The sequence below is a fragment of the Triticum aestivum genome, chromosome 7A (genome assembly GCF_018294505.1).
Source record: "Triticum aestivum cultivar Chinese Spring chromosome 7A, IWGSC CS RefSeq v2.1, whole genome shotgun sequence".
NCBI classification, from domain to species: Eukaryota; Viridiplantae; Streptophyta; class Magnoliopsida; order Poales; family Poaceae; genus Triticum; species Triticum aestivum.
Window position 1 is genome coordinate 32,732,570 of NC_057812.1, and position 15,756 is coordinate 32,748,325.

A 15,756-nucleotide genomic window follows, 5' to 3' on the forward strand; every position below is an offset into this window, starting at 1 on the left:
TGAGTAATATTGTGTTTTTAAGTGTGCAAACCTATTTATTGTATTTTCCTCTCACAATGTATCATCCCATGGACAGACATTATCAACGTGGGCATACTTATTTTATTTGCTTCGTAAATAAGGAAATTGTAATGTATGGATTCATTGAGTAATATTGTGTTTTCAGTGTGCAAACATATGTTGATCAATCAAATTCATTTGTCATTGTGGAACCGGAGTTTGTTTGTTCTTAACGGATAGGCATTGTTCTTACGGAATTCTATATTATGGCTTATGAAATAATACTTCTTGATCATTATCAGTCTAATAAAAGTTGCCCCATACCCATCTCAGAATTGTTGCCCATTGACCCATTATTAATTAGAATGAGAACTCATAATGCACTTTTTTGGGAGCATTTTATGTAGGTTTAGGACTGGTAGAAATTGCGACCGCATGCCCTCCATGTCCTTGACAACTGACTAGGAAAGCAACACCGTGTTACCACTATTAACAGTATAATCAGTTAGCTAAAAAGATATGGTACTACTCCAAACGGGTTTATAAGTTGTGGACAGATATTTAGGTCTTCGATTTAACTAGCAAAACATTTTTTATATGCCACACGATCCACTTATGTGTAACTTGCTTATTCTCTATCGAACATCAACATACACTACATGAATTAGCGATTTTGCCTAGTGCAGGGGCACACTCGACAATGGTCAAAACACGCGGAGCACTCAGCAAAGGCGACTTGGCTGGACGGATTTTTCCTATGGACGCACGTTGTGTCAAAGAGTCAACCTTTCACACAGAGACCTGGCTATCGAGCGATCACCTGGGACGGGCCCATTAACGTGTTGCAGCGTTTTCCGGTTTTGGGAACCTTCTAGAGTTTCCCAGCCGGGTTTTTCTAGTTTTGCGAACCTTCTAGATAGACCAGTTTTCCTACTTAATATTAAGTTTTTAGTTTTTTCTTTTTTTCTTTTTCTCTATATTTTCCTCTTTCTTTTTTCCTTTCTTTTCCTGTTGCTGTTTCTTTCTTCTTTTTTCGTTTCTTTTTTATTTTCCAAGTTTTTTTCTTTTTATAAGAGTCCATGTTTTGAAAATTATTCAGAAACTTAAAAAATGCTCGTTCTTTTAAAAAACGTTCAATGTTTTTAAAAATGGTAGTGTCTTAAAAAATTGTTCATAAATTCAAAAAATGTTTGCATTTTTAAGAAAATATTCAGGAATTCTAAGAAATGTTTTTGTTTTCAGAACTTGTTAGAATATTTTTCAAAAATTATTCGGAACTTTCTTGCTCAAATTGCTCAAAACTTTTGAAATTATGACTGGGATTTTAAAAATTGTTGCTATTTTGAAAACTTGTTCACAAATTCAAAAAATATTCTTGTTTCAAATTTTTGTTCACGTATTCAACAATTTTTCAAGTTTGAAATTTGTTCTAAAAATTCAGAATATGTTCATGATTTTAAAATTTTATGCATAAATTCGAAAAATGTTCATATTTAAATTTTGTTCAAAAACGAAAAAAACAATTTTTCAAAAAAAATCCCCATTTCCAATATTTGTTCACAAATTCAAAAAATATTCACATGATTAAATTTTGTTCACAAATTGGAAATTGTTTGGGAATTTCAAAAAATAATCCTGTTTATTAATTTTTGTTCAAAAATATTTCAAAATTTGTTCACATATTCAAAAATATTCTTGTTTCTTTTTTTTACAAATTCAAAAATGTTCACATGTTTAGATTTTGATCACAAATAAAAAAATCTCTGCAGATTTCAACAAATGTTCCTGTTTTCAAAATTTGTCACATATTCAAAAAAATCTACAGTTTAATAAAAAAATCACAAATTAGAAAAATGTTCACGTTTGGAAAATTAATTTGCAAATTCAAAAATGCTCGAGTTTTGTAAAAAATAGTTTGTAATTGTGAAAAAGTTCGCTCTTTGAATTTTGTTATTTTTTCAAAAAACGTTTGCGTTTACAAGAAGTAGTTCATAATTTCGAAAAATGTTCTCGTATTCAATTTTATATTCCCAAATAATGTTTGCATTTCAAAAGGTTTTTCCTTTTTCTAAATTACGTTTGAATTTTCTTAAAAAGTTTTAATCTGCCGCGTATAATAGATCATATGCATATGGCTGCCCCTGTTAGACACATAACTCTAGTTAATACAGTGGTTATCGACGTGGTTCTCGGGCGTGAGGTCTTGAGGTCGATCCTTAGTCAACATCTTTTCTAGAATTTCCCAATATGGTTTTTGACTTTTGCTGCTGTTGGTAGTTTCTTTTAAATTTGCGCTGCAGATCTTTTGCAATAGGTCGCGTGTGGCGGTAGGTAGCGCATCGCAAGCCGTTGCACGTCACGGGTTCGATTCCCCAACGCTTCTTATTTTCACGAAATTATCATCCCGCGAAGTAAAGCGAATGGGCCGTCCCAGGTGACCCGCCTCCTATGCAAAACAGCGACTACTTGCCGCAATAAGCGACCTATGGGAGCTCCCTGGCTGGACTCCTACCCGCAAAGGCAGGTTTGTCGAGTTCTTTTTCTCGGCACTAGGCAAAAGTTTACCGAGATCTTTTTTTCAATTGCCAAGTGCAAACACTCGACAAACAAGTCGAACGGAAGCAAAAAAAGAAAGATGCCATCCATGACAATGACGGCCTCCTGATGCAACGAGAAGCACCCAACCTAGCGAGTTCGAGGCAAGAGTGATAGCCACTGTGCCACTGCCTAGATCTGCCATGCGGAGTGTCATCAACACACTTGATTCTCCCCAGAAATTGCAAATACAAAGGAATTTGGTCGATCTAGCTTGGAAATTTGAATCATATATATCTAAGTAGGTGATCCCATTTAAATGCACATGCAAGATATCCACATCACCAAGCACGTGCAACCATTTCATTTTTCACTTTCAATTTTCCACCACATGCAAGCCCTCCACATCGTCAAGCGCATGCAACCCTTCCACTTTTCCACCACATGCAAGCTATTCACATCATCATGCACATGCAAGCCCTCCATTGCCAAGTTAAACCAAAGCTAGTAGCTAGTTATTTATATCGTTATACTTTTACAAGGTCATTAAACCCAATTCTAGCCTTCAAGCCATTTCGGTTTTCGCCGCTCTTTGTTGAGTCGGACCGCCAACCCATTGCTTGCATTTGAATCCTAGATGGAGCTAGTTCCCTTGACAATCCCCCTCATTTGGTACCTGCTTGCCCCCACAGATAGAGGAAACTGATGTCGAAGAGAGTCGAGCTATTCCCAGGTAGCAGTCATAGCATCAGTGTCACTCCATTGAACGAGTACTTGTGGAATGATAAGATAACCAAGTTGATAGACTTGGAGCTGCATATTCTGTACAAGAACTTAAAGAAGGGCATCACGAGAAGGAGGAGCTATACATTGCTTAAGCTGAAAGACATGGAAAACTGGATGGATTGTGCGGGAAATAGGTAAATCCAGATGATATGCTAACTCTCCAATCTTTCTAGCAACCAAATATGCCCCACGGTACTTGAAGGATAATTTGTGATTAGCTCTCTAGACAACTGAAGATTGAGAGCTGTAAATTCAAAAACACATGACTGCCAACTTCAGAATGCCTTTCTATTTTCTTGAGTGAAATATTGTTTGACACAATTCCAAAGAAACTAAAGAGTTTACCCTCACCAGAGGGAGTCCCACTCGCACCTTACCAGTTTATGTTATGCTCTCGGGCTTTATCTAGTTTACTTGTGTATGGAGAAGAACATGCAGGCATTGACGAGATTAGGGTGTGCAGTAATATAGAGAAATGGAAAAAATATAATGTCCTAAATAGCAGTTTGAAAAATGGAAAATTATAGTGGAAAATGAAAGAGATTTATGTACGCAAATAAAATTGTTCATATGTATGAATAAAATGTCATCACGTATAAAAATTGTTCAAGTATAAAATTGTATATTCATGTATTTTAAATGTTTATAGGTTTTGATGACAATCTTCATGTGTAAGAAATAAATGTTCATCACATATTTTAGAAAAATTCATCTACATAAAATATTATATTCATGTATGAAAGGGGTTATTTACTTTTAAGATAAAGTTATTAAAATTGGAAGAAAATATTTGTGTGTGAAATAAAATACTCATCACATGTTTGAAAAGTTCAAGTAAACTCGAATTTATATTCATTGTCATGTATTTTTGGATACATCAAAGAAGTAGAAAATCTAATGAATAATTTGGATAAAAGAAAAAAAGAATTATGAGATGGAAGGAAGAAAAGAAACAAAATATAAAGTGAAAACCGAATCAAAGCTGAAGAAATAAAAAACTAAAAGATACTATAAAACTAGAAGAGACCGATAAAGAAAAAACAAAAATGGCTAGACAGAAAAATAAGTTAGGCCCGACTAGGCGTTTTGGTGCCTATTCTACGCGTTTTACAAGATAAGAAGTAAAGGGACACACCACCGGCAATGGGTATGCATATACCATCAACGGAGTCATGTTCAAACTTCAAAGGAGGCATCACGGTGAGGTAGTGGCTGATGCTTTTGATCGTCTATGATAAAAATTTACCGGCAATTTGTGTCTCATCCATGAAAAAAGTGAAGGTACAGTGACTTTCCTCACCCAACAACCACCACCTCTAGACCGGCTAGCCATCTCTCTAACCCCTTGTGCTTGGGTGATCTTCTCACCAACAACCACCACCTCTAGACCGCCTGGCCATCTCTCTAACCCCATTGTGCTTGTGTGATCTTCTCCGCTGGCGAAAATCCTCCACACCCCTAATCTTAACCCTCCTATACTGTGGAACCTCCGTCTTCGCTTCCTCTGTTGTGATCGCTAGCCACCACTCTATGTCATCATTGTCTTAGTTTGGTCCAAACTGGGGCCGCCTATGGATGGATGAGCACAAGTATTACAAATCGATTGTGATGTCACAAATTTGCGTAGCTGCGTGAACTTTAACACGACTAGGGAAGTAAAGAGAAGATAGAGCAAGGAGAAACATGTGTCATAAGCACATATTGGGTGCATAAATTGACTTGCCTTGTCTCTTGAACACACCCAAGACCGGCGCTCTCCATGGGTGCTTGTTACGTCGTCTGCAATAGGCACCCCTTGTCGACCTCGCCACTCCAAGATCCTCCTTGTCATTGCGCTCAAGGAAAAAAAACTAGGTGCTCCCTATCAGTTAACTCTACAAGCCAACCCTTCGATCGTTCTCACTCAAACTGCTGGCATTGCCCGTGACGTGTTTTTCCATCATAAAGCATCATGATGATTTGCTATAACGTTCTTCGTCTTAGCTTGAACCCAGGAGGAGTTGGGGACGAAGCCTGGCACCACACGAACGACGCTGTTGTTTGCTGCCATCGCTCGTTCTCGGACAAACTTCTTCTAGTGGTTGGAGCTTCGGTGGGAGAAAAAGATTAGGGAGAGAGTTTGCTCTTGTCAAACAACCTACCCTGCTATTTATAGTGCAATAGGGAGAGTATGGACTCGAAACCTATTTGGTTTCACACTAGATTTCATGACCACATTAGCGTTTAAAATTGTTTGTGCCGGTTAGTAGTGGCGGTGCAGCAAGAATGCATGTCAGGAAATCCAACAACCAACGCCACGAATGTATGGGGCGTGGAAGACTACAGGCGTGGATTTTGGAACCTTCATTAACTAGTGGGGATGATAGACGCACCAACTCCACCAAGGTCAAACTCAATGATAATCCCCAAGTGCAGGGAATCATCGTAGCAATTTTCAAAGGTGGAAGTGATAAGTATGGAGTGTCGAACCCACGAGGAGCTAAAGGTAAGAGCAATATTCTCTCAAGCCCTATCTGCCGCTGATATGACTCTACGTACACCGAACGTTTGCTTCCAAATAGAAACGAGAAATAAAACTATGTTGTGGGTATGGAGAGGATAACTTTGTATGATATCGGAGAGCTAAAATATAAAAGTAGGTGTTGTTATCATAAAGTTAGAATATATTACTAAATATTATAAATAGCGAGTGTGGAATAATGGTGGATCGGTGTGCGAAATTGTCCTAGGCAATTGTTAACAAGACCGGTAATCACTATTGCAGTTTCATATGAGGGAGATGCATAAACTAACATACTTTCTCTATTTGGATCATATGCACTTATGATTGGAACTCTAGCAAGCATCCGCAACTATTAAAGATCATTAAGGTAAAACCCAACCATAGCATTAAAGCATCAAGTCCTCTTTTATCCCATACGCAACAACCCCTTTACTCGGGTTTGTGTTTCAATCACTCACGCAACCCACTATAAGCGAATCATAAACGTATTGCAACACCCTACAGCGGGAACCCCTCATGCTTGCGCAACACGGAGGGCACCATAGGACAACATCAAAGTAAAACATACAACTCATACCAATCTAGATCATCAATCACCCCAAAGACAAAAGATATCTACTCAAAACATCATAGGATGGCAACACATCATTGGATCATAATATGTGGCATAAAGCACCATGTTCAAGTGGGGATTACAGCAAGGTGCGGGAGAGTGGACCGCGTAAAAGAGATGAGGATGATGATGATGATGGTGATGTTGATGAAGACGATCACCGTGGCGATGATTCCCCTCCCGATGGCACTCCGACGCCACCGGAAGAGAGGAGGAGAGGTTCTCCCCCTTGTGCTTCCTCCTCCATGGCCTCCCCCCTAGATGGGAAAAGGTTCTCCCTCTGGTCCTTGGCCTCCATGGTGATGATGGCCTCTCCGGGATACTCCTCCATGGCCACCGGTGATGATGGCCCCCTCCGGCAAGGGGCCAGAGAGGGCCTAGATTTATTTCTCGTGGCTACAGAGGCTTGCGGCGGCGGAACTTCCGATCTAGGTTAATTTTCCGAGGTTTCTGTATCTATAGGAATTTTTGGCATCGGTCTCACGTCAAGGAGGTGCCCGAGGTGTCCACGATGTAGGCCCACGCGCCTGGGGGGGGGGGGGGGGGGGTTGGGCGCGCCCCCACCCTCGTGGACGCCTCGGGACTCTCCTGGCCCAACTCTTTTACTCCGGAGTCTTCTTTTGGTCCATAAAAAATCGTCAAAATTGGCACGTCAATTGGACTCCGTTTGATATTCCTTTTCTGTAGAACTCAAAAACAAGGAAAAAAACAGGAACTGGCACTAGGCTCTAGGTTAATAGGTTAGTCCCAAAAATCATATAAAATAGCATATATATGCATATAAAACATCTAAGATGGATAATATAATAGCATGAATACTTCATAATATAGATACGTTGGAGACGTATCACCCACCAGTGACAAAATTAATTACCGCAGCGCCACAAATACTAGTCATACCCCAATACTGAGAAGTTGTGTGAAAGTTCTAGATTTTTTCTAACAATTTTGTTCTGAAATTGAAGTACGTTAAGGGCTTTTTTGTAAGTTATTTCAAATTTTCTGAAAATGAAGGAATTTTTTTAAAGTTTGATTGAATTTTCTGAAAGTTGAGGATTTTCTTATAAAGTTTGTTCCGATCTTTTTGGAAGTTATTTAGATTTTATTAATAAAATTTTCAGTTTTGCTAAAGCACATCTAGATGTGCAATAAGTATTGCACATCTAAGTCCTATGTCATTGATTTTATGTGGAGATTCGTGTGGATATTTTTTTTTCTTTTTTCTTTTCCTCTTTATGCTTGATTCACTCACTTAGATGTGCAATAACTAGAGCACATCTAGATGTGCCCTAGACACATCCTAAAATTTTAAAATCCAATAGGAACGACAAGAGGAGTGGGGAAAGCGGAAACAAGAAGGAGGAAAAAAATGAAGAACTGGGAAGGCGTTGAGAGCGTAATATGTTTTATCTTTTTTTTAGAGCACGCGAATTGTGTGCCTTAGTTTTATAGAAGGCGAAGGGTAAATTACAAGAAATCCAGACAATTTCCCACCACAGCCTGGGGGTGAGTAGCAAACACCAGTCTAACACAAAACAGACATAATACAACTCCAACGCAAAAGAGTCTGTCCTAAACTGAGTCATAAAGCCGCGTCTCAACGAACATCGATCACTTTCAAAGAGCAACAACTCCAAACGACTATATCTGTCGACGCACCCAACCACCATTGATTGCCTAAAAGAGGTGGCAGGCGGATGGAGGAACTCAGACAACCTCAACAAAGTCGCTATCTTGGATTCACCCTTGACGGCGTACATAGCGTCCCTGACGAACAACTTAGAACAGCGATGAGCACCAAAGGAGCACAACATAGAATCTCCAAGCCGATGTCTCAAAAGTAATGCTTCCAAGAGAAGAATGACATTGAAGACACCGCCATCATCGATCTGGATCCGAACCTAGGCTTTTGCGTGAAGACAACCAACCAAGTGGAAGAGAGAGAGGTGCTGGCATACCACGGCGATGCTTCTATGGAGGGGAGCGACACCCACGGGCGCTGTCATCGCCGGCATCGACCAAAGAAGAGCAAAGACTTTTGTCTGAATTGTGGCATACCTACATCCCATCACACCAAAGAAAGGCACACCGTCCATGCCGGTTCACTCCGCCACTGCCGCAACACCTCACAGATGAAGCTCCATCAGCTCCATCGTCACACAAACCGACAGTAAGCCGGAACGGCCATCAACATCGCGCCGAGCACTCCCGCTTCTGCCAGCACCACCACAGTGCCCTGCAGTCCGCCAAGACCCAACCTTCCGGCAACCATCCAGCCCGATCTGGCGTCCCCAAGCAGCACTACAGGAGCTGCCCATCACTTCCGAGCTAGACACCCGGCGTCCCTGCACCCGACCAACACGCGAGGACCAACCGCCACATCAGCCACTGCCTGAACTCCAGCCGCCGCTCCCGGAGCTCCGGACACCAAGCTGCCCAAGCAGCCTCGCCGTTCGCCCACCACGAAAGAGGGGCCCGAGGATACAGAACGTGGTCGAGGCGTTTAGATTGCATGCTTTATCTTTCTCAGACCGCTACGTTGAGAAGAACTTTTTTTTTGGAAGGGTACGTTGAGAAGAACTGGGTAGGAGGAAAACAATCGGAAAAAAGGATAGGAGGAAAAAGTGGCCGCGCACCCCTTCCTAATCCTAGCCTAGGCCAAAGAACCACATGTGCCCGCGAACACGGGCCGCGAACGGAATGCCTGCCCACGGGCCGACGACGGCCCATAAATAGCGCCCTCCGCACCGAAGCCACCCCATTCCCTCGAGCGCTGAGAGCTCCTCCCTCCCTCCTCTCGAACTCTCCAGTCCCACTGCGCCCTCCCCGCCGCCGCCGCCATGGCGATCACCGCCCAGGTCCCCGACATCATGGGCGAGCGCCAGTCCGGCCAGGACGTCCGCACCCAGAACGGTAACGCCCCCCTCCCCACTCCCGCTTTTCGCGCCGCGGGATCGCGTGGCGTGCTGCGAGATCTAGGTTTGATTTGCCGTTCAATCTCATCTGGCTGCAGTGTCGGCGTGCCAGGCGGTGGCCAACATCGTCAAGTCGTCGCTCGGCCCCGTCGGGCTCGACAAGGTATCCTCCCCTCCCCTCCCCTCCCACTCTGTAATCGACGCCCTGTTACTCAACTAGTCAAGTACGGTAGTTGCGTCGTCAGGATCAGTGAAATAGATAGATAGGTGTTGGATCCCCTATAAGTATTAGAAACACCTTCTTACAATCTGCTAAGTTAGCGTATGCGACCTGCAGATGCTGGTGGATGATATTGGTGATGTCACGATCACCAACGACGGGGCCACCATTTTGAGGATGCTGGAGGTCGAGCATCCGGCCGCCAAGGTAATGATGCCTGGCAGCCATAGCTGACCTTGTCTTGTGTGAACCGTTGCCTTGTCTTACATTTTGCTGTGGTTCCATTTGTCTGTAGGTTCTCGTGGAGCTGGCCGAGCTCCAGGACCGGGAGGTTGGAGATGGGACTACCTCTGTCGTCATCATTGCTGCAGAGTTGCTCAAGGTGATGGAAAGAGCTTTAGTGGCAATTTTTTCTTGTCTCATGAGTTTCTCTGCTATTTGTGCTCACACATGCTGTTCTGTTTCTTTTTGCCAGAGAGCCAATGAACTTGTGAGGAATAAAATTCACCCGACCTCTATTATTAGTGGCTACAGGGTAAGCTTATATAATTATATGTTTGTAGCAGTATCCCTTCCATTCTGACTGAACATTTTGAAGAAAACATGTAATGTCTTACATTACTAATACTTACCTTCTACCTTCATACTCTTACCAGCTTGCTATGCGTGAAGCTTGCAAGTATGTTGAGGAAAAGCTGTCTGTCAAGGTAAAGGAATACTCTATGCAGAACAAATTGTAGTACAACTCTGTTCCATTCCATGCCCACTCTCATGCTAACATGAATATTCGTCTACACTTTTAGGTGGATAGACTTGGAAAAGACTCCCTTATTAACTGTGCTAAAACTAGCATGTCCTCGAAACTGATTACCACGGATGGTAATTTCTTTGCAAATCTGGTAAGTTCCTATGGTCATGTGTACTTCTGGTTTCTTAATCATGCATTCTTTTTTACACATCTGTGCACAGTGGAGCTCAGAAATAGTGAAATCTGGTGGTATAGTTGTCATATATTTGATTTTGGTGGCATTTGTTGAACCGCAAATAGTTATTTAGTCCATGCATGCATTTACAGCTGGCCGGTCTATTATTTATTTTGATAATGCTGCCATGTTATGGTGTCTATCTGACAAGTTTCTCATATTTGGAACCAAATGTTATGTGTTCCGTTGTCTTTCCATTAGTTTTGGCTAAAACAATGTGATATTTAATTGACATGGCAGTGGTTTCTTAGGTTGTAGAAGCAGTTCAAGCTGTGAAGACTACAAACTCCAAGGGAGAAGTGAAGTATCCAATCAAGGTAAGCAAAGTGCATTTGGTTACAATACTACATCAAATCAAAATTTTGTATTCGTAATTGCTATATGTCAAGGCATGTCAATTTTGCTATTGCAATTGTAGATTTAAGTTGCTGGTTACCTTCTCTCTGAATGTAGATATAAGTTTTACACCCTTGCGTGGACTCTTTAGGCAAATTTTTTATTCTACCAGTTTGTGCTGTTGTTTTGCTTTATGCACCATTGGTCTTTTCCTGCTGGGTGTATTGGACATCTTGATATTCATTGTGCTAGTGTGTAGTAATCTTACATCTACCTTAATGTTGGGCTGTCTTTTACATGATATTAATATAATCAATTCTACTGCTACTTAAAATTGTTCTCCCGTATTAATATTGTAATGCCTTCTTTTCTTATGTACTGGACATGATGTTTGATTTGTTCAACACATTGTTAGGGGAATTGTTATCTGTGCCACTTACAATTTTGCTTCTAAACGGTTGTTTTTTGTTCTGCAGAGTATTAATATTTTGAAAGCTCATGGTAAAAGTGCCAAGGAAAGTTACCTGCTGAATGGTTATGCGCTGAACACTGGCCGTGCAGCTCAAGGAATGCCTACCAGAGTAACCCCTGCTAGAATTGCTTGTCTTGATTTCAACCTTCAGAAGACGAAAATGCAAATGGGTGTTCAAGTCCTTGTATCCGATCCAAGGGAACTTGAGAAGATCCGTGAGAGGTATATGCATTTCTTATATTATGGGACGGAGGAGTAGTTTGGATCTCATTATATATTTCCTTCTGTTATGTCCAGAATTAATCTTCAATGAATGTGCTCTTTTAGTTATCATGTTTGTTTCTCATTTCCTGTGATAGGTCTTCATGCTTTTCGCTATTCACAATCAATTTATCTTCTATCTTAGGGTATCCAATATCATATACCTAACACCTTGCTTCTTTCCGCAGAGAATCTGACATAACAAAGGAGCGAATTCAGAAAGTTCTCAAGGCTGGTGCTAATGTTGTATTTACCACCAAGGGAATTGATGATATGTCATTGAAGGTACGTTTTCATACCTCAGGTAGAGTCAGATTGCTGTTCCTATCCTTGATATAGTTCTGTATACTGTTTGCCAGAACACAGACAATTTACGTATTTGGTTGAACTTGTCCACGTTAGTACTGAATTTCACATTCTTCTTAGCTGCTGGTACTTTTGAGGTGGTGCAAACACAATCTGTTATGCTACAGTTAGCATCATATGTTTGTTAATTTAGCCTTACGGCAGAATCTTTTATACTACAGTTATCATCATATCACTGCTACCTTCCGTTCCCTGTCAATAGTACTCAGTCTCAAGTGTTTGTCCTCAGAAGTGTTCGTTTCATATGATTTGGTTGTTATGAATTTGAAAAGATGTACTGGGCTGTTGTGGTGTATGTGGATATCACTTCCTGTTGACTAACTAAATCTCATGTGCTGAAACATTATTTTAGTACTTTGTTGAGGCTGGAGCAATTGCAGTAAGACGTGTCCGCAAGGAGGACTTGCGCCATGTTGCCAAGGCTACAGGTGCAACAATGGTATGCCTTATTTCTTCATATTGCCGGTTAGATAGTTATGATCAAGGAGTATTTTCATAATTTACAGTCTTTAATCTCATTCATGACTTGATTTTGTTGAAATATTACTAAATTTGCAATACTGGAATACATTTATTTGATGATTTTCTGTTTCGAATATATGCTATTCCAGCGTAGCAGCTTACCAATCTACTCCCTCTGTCCCAAAATGACATGGAGGGAGTATTACAGTATGACTTTATATTAATAAAAAAACAACTTCTATCATTGATATTCCCAAGTAATAATGGAAATAATTACTTTTTCAAGCCAAAATGAACTGCCTGTCAGTATCCTAAAGTAATAAGAACCTACAGGTGACTACTTTTGCTGACATGGAGGGTGAAGAAACATTTGATCCATCATTCCTTGGACATGCCAGTGAGGTTGTTGAGGAAAGGATTTCTGATGATGAAATAATTCTGGTGAAAGGCACAAAGAATACAAGTGCGGTATGTATCTTCATGCCAATGTTGAGCTAGCTATACTACGATTAATGACGTAAGCATTAGTTTCAAAGCTAGAGGCATCACACTTGCATTTCTTTTATGCAGGTCTCCATTATACTTAGAGGAGCAAATGACTTCATGCTAGATGAGATTGAACGGTCTTTGCATGATGCACTGTGCATTGTGAAGAGAACTTTGGAATCCAATACGGTAAATCCTTCTTCTGCTGTTGCTTTAGTAGTTGCCTTGTTGGTTCCCTGTTGTCATGATTTATTTGGTGTGTGAGATTAATCTTATTTTGTCTTTGTTTACCATTTTTCTTGCTACTAAGTGTGATTTTGAGTTAAAAGTTTAGCTGCTGCTTCCTCGTTCCCAATTTTGATATTTAAGATTCTTTTCTATACCATGTTTGTTGCCGATCCATACTAGTGCAATCTTTTTTTTTTGTAATTTTCTTTGAGGCCTTGTTTCCAAAAGCTGCAATACCCGTTCTTGAGAACTTTTTTCATGCTTGAAGGAGAATAGGAACAGTTAAAAGCCATCATTTGAATGTAGCACTTTATTCTGTAGTATCTGCATCTCTCGTTCGCCATTTTGCATAATATGCTAACATTAGATCTTCTTTCCTGGTCGGTGAATGTAGTTCTGTAAGCTGTTGTTTTCTTGTAGGTAGTGTATTTTAACATGTATATTGGTCATGCAGGTAGTTGCTGGGGGCGGTGCTGTAGAAGCTGCATTATCTGTGTACCTGGAGAATCTTGCTACAACTCTTGGATCCAGGGAACAGCTGGCGATTGCTGAATTTGCAGAATCTTTGTTGATCATACCGAAGGTTTGATCAGTTATATTTTGTACATATGATACTTGCATACTGAACCACATGATGATATACTAATGTGAGTATGGCTGTGTGATGATAGGTCCTCGCTGTTAATGCCGCAAAAGATGCAACTGACCTTGTTGCACAACTTAGGGCATATCATAATAAAGCTCAAACAAATGCTGATAAGCAGCACTTATCAAGGTACTTGGACTTATTTATCTCTGTTAAAGATCTGAGCGGATTATGGCTCCGCTCTGTTACATAGGCCTTGAAGCACTGATTACGAGTTGAGGGACTAGTCGAGACTAGTCGACAAACTAGTCTACGAGTTGCAACTTGAGTGTCGACTACAAATCTCGTGTACGCTACTTGGTCAAGTCGAGCAGTCGACAGACTAGTGTGGACTAGTCGAGCTATTTGAGTCGAGCAAATCAAAATTTTGAGGTGATAAGTTACCCAGCCCGGCCAGAGCTCGTGACACGTAGGCGCGCGCGGCCCTGAGACGAGAGAGAAGGAAGAGAGATAGAGGAGAGGAGAATGCATGGCGGTGACCGGCGGGAGGCGCGGGTCGCGCGCTCGTGCTGCCGTGCGTGATGGTGCTCGCGGTGGCAATGGGATCAATTGGGAGCTAGGGTTACAGTGACTGGGCGGCTAAGTAGGGTGGCCACTAGGGCCCAAATAGGCCCGCTGGGGGGCGGGGGGGGGGGGGGGTGCTGCGTGGCGCTGGGCTGGGCCTGGTGAGCGTCGCATAGCATTTCTGGTTTTATTGCATACTGTACTGTTAGTATGTACTACATACTACTACTAGGTATTAATAGTTGAGTATTACAGTACCATGTCGATTAGTCCAGCACTAGTCTAGACTAGTCACGATTAGTCTATGAGTCTCAACCTTGGAACGACTCGTGAACCTTGCCTTGAAGGCTATTACCACCCTCTTGAGGAAAATAGTTATGCACTCTGGGCTGAGATGTGCAGTGTTGAGCAATGATATATAGACAATATTGCCATCGGTTTCCTGTACAGGAGACCGCAAGATCCATCTCAGTGTCCACTTGAGCTTTCTTTTGTAGAGTACCAGAATACTTATGATTTAAATTTTGAATTGTCATTGGGGAAGTGCGCACCTAGATGCATAATTTGGTAACAGTGATTGCTACTAGATTTTTTTACTTCCGCAATTCAATATATTTGTCCATTTTCTGTTTTGTTCTGCTACTGCACATTTTCAACTTTGTTTGAATTTGCTGCAGCATGGGTCTTGACCTGACAAAAGGTGTAATCCGCAACAACCTTGAACATGGCGTGATCGAGCCAGCAATGAGCAAAGTGAAGATCATCCAGGTTGGTTGGTTAACTTATTCGCTTGTCACCCACATTGCTTATGCCGAGATCCATGTTACATCTCATATACCTTTTTGCTCTGCAGTTTGCCACAGAAGCAGCCATTACCATTGTGAGGATCGACGACATGATCAAGCTCGACAAGGAAGAGTCTGGCCAAGAAGAGTAGCCATATGCCATTTTACCATCTGGTCGCTGTTTGTTACGCGATGGCTAGTTGCTATAGGCTCTTAGGCTGCTGGTTGTGGTTTTCTTTTTCCGACTTGCGTTAGCGTACGCTCTTCTAGAATGTTGTATGGAAGATCGATGCATGAAGGTGTAATGCTGTGTGTTTCGCTGTATGTGGGTAGGATAAGGACTTATGAATGAAAGCAAATTTTGCCTGTAGCCGTAGGGCATTGCTGACAGTTCTTGCAAGTAACTTGGTTGTCATACCGGTCTTGATCCTACTATACCACTGCTTTGCATTATGCTGATCTGTCCTGTACGGGCCCCCTGAGAGCATCTCCAAGGCTAATTTGACCACTCATTTGTATGCGGCCGTCCGATGAATCCTATCGCTAGTTCAGCTGGCTAGGTTTCCTACGTGTAGTTTCCAAGGATACATCCAGCAGCTTTTGGTCTAAGCTTTGTACGTACGTGTGTAAGTCAGCAGGCTGCGTCGTGAAGGTT

At 41.6% G+C, this 15,756-nt stretch overlaps 1 protein-coding gene across 1 annotated transcript; it reads left to right on the forward strand.

Annotated features, from left to right (window-relative positions):
* The first annotated feature begins 9,104 nt into the window (after positions 1–9,104).
* Positions 9,105–15,554, forward strand: LOC123149003 (T-complex protein 1 subunit alpha). The gene is made up of 17 exons (XM_044568533.1): positions 9,105–9,350; positions 9,451–9,515; positions 9,690–9,779; positions 9,868–9,954; positions 10,048–10,107; positions 10,229–10,279; positions 10,376–10,471; positions 10,807–10,872; positions 11,368–11,585; positions 11,813–11,909; positions 12,343–12,429; positions 12,786–12,920; positions 13,023–13,127; positions 13,621–13,749; positions 13,838–13,941; positions 14,994–15,084; positions 15,170–15,554. Exons 1-17 carry the CDS (start codon positions 9,278–9,280, stop codon positions 15,251–15,253), a joined length of 1,638 nt encoding a protein of 545 aa, XP_044424468.1. The 5' UTR covers positions 9,105–9,277; the 3' UTR covers positions 15,254–15,554.
* The last annotated feature ends 202 nt before the right edge of the window (positions 15,555–15,756 follow it).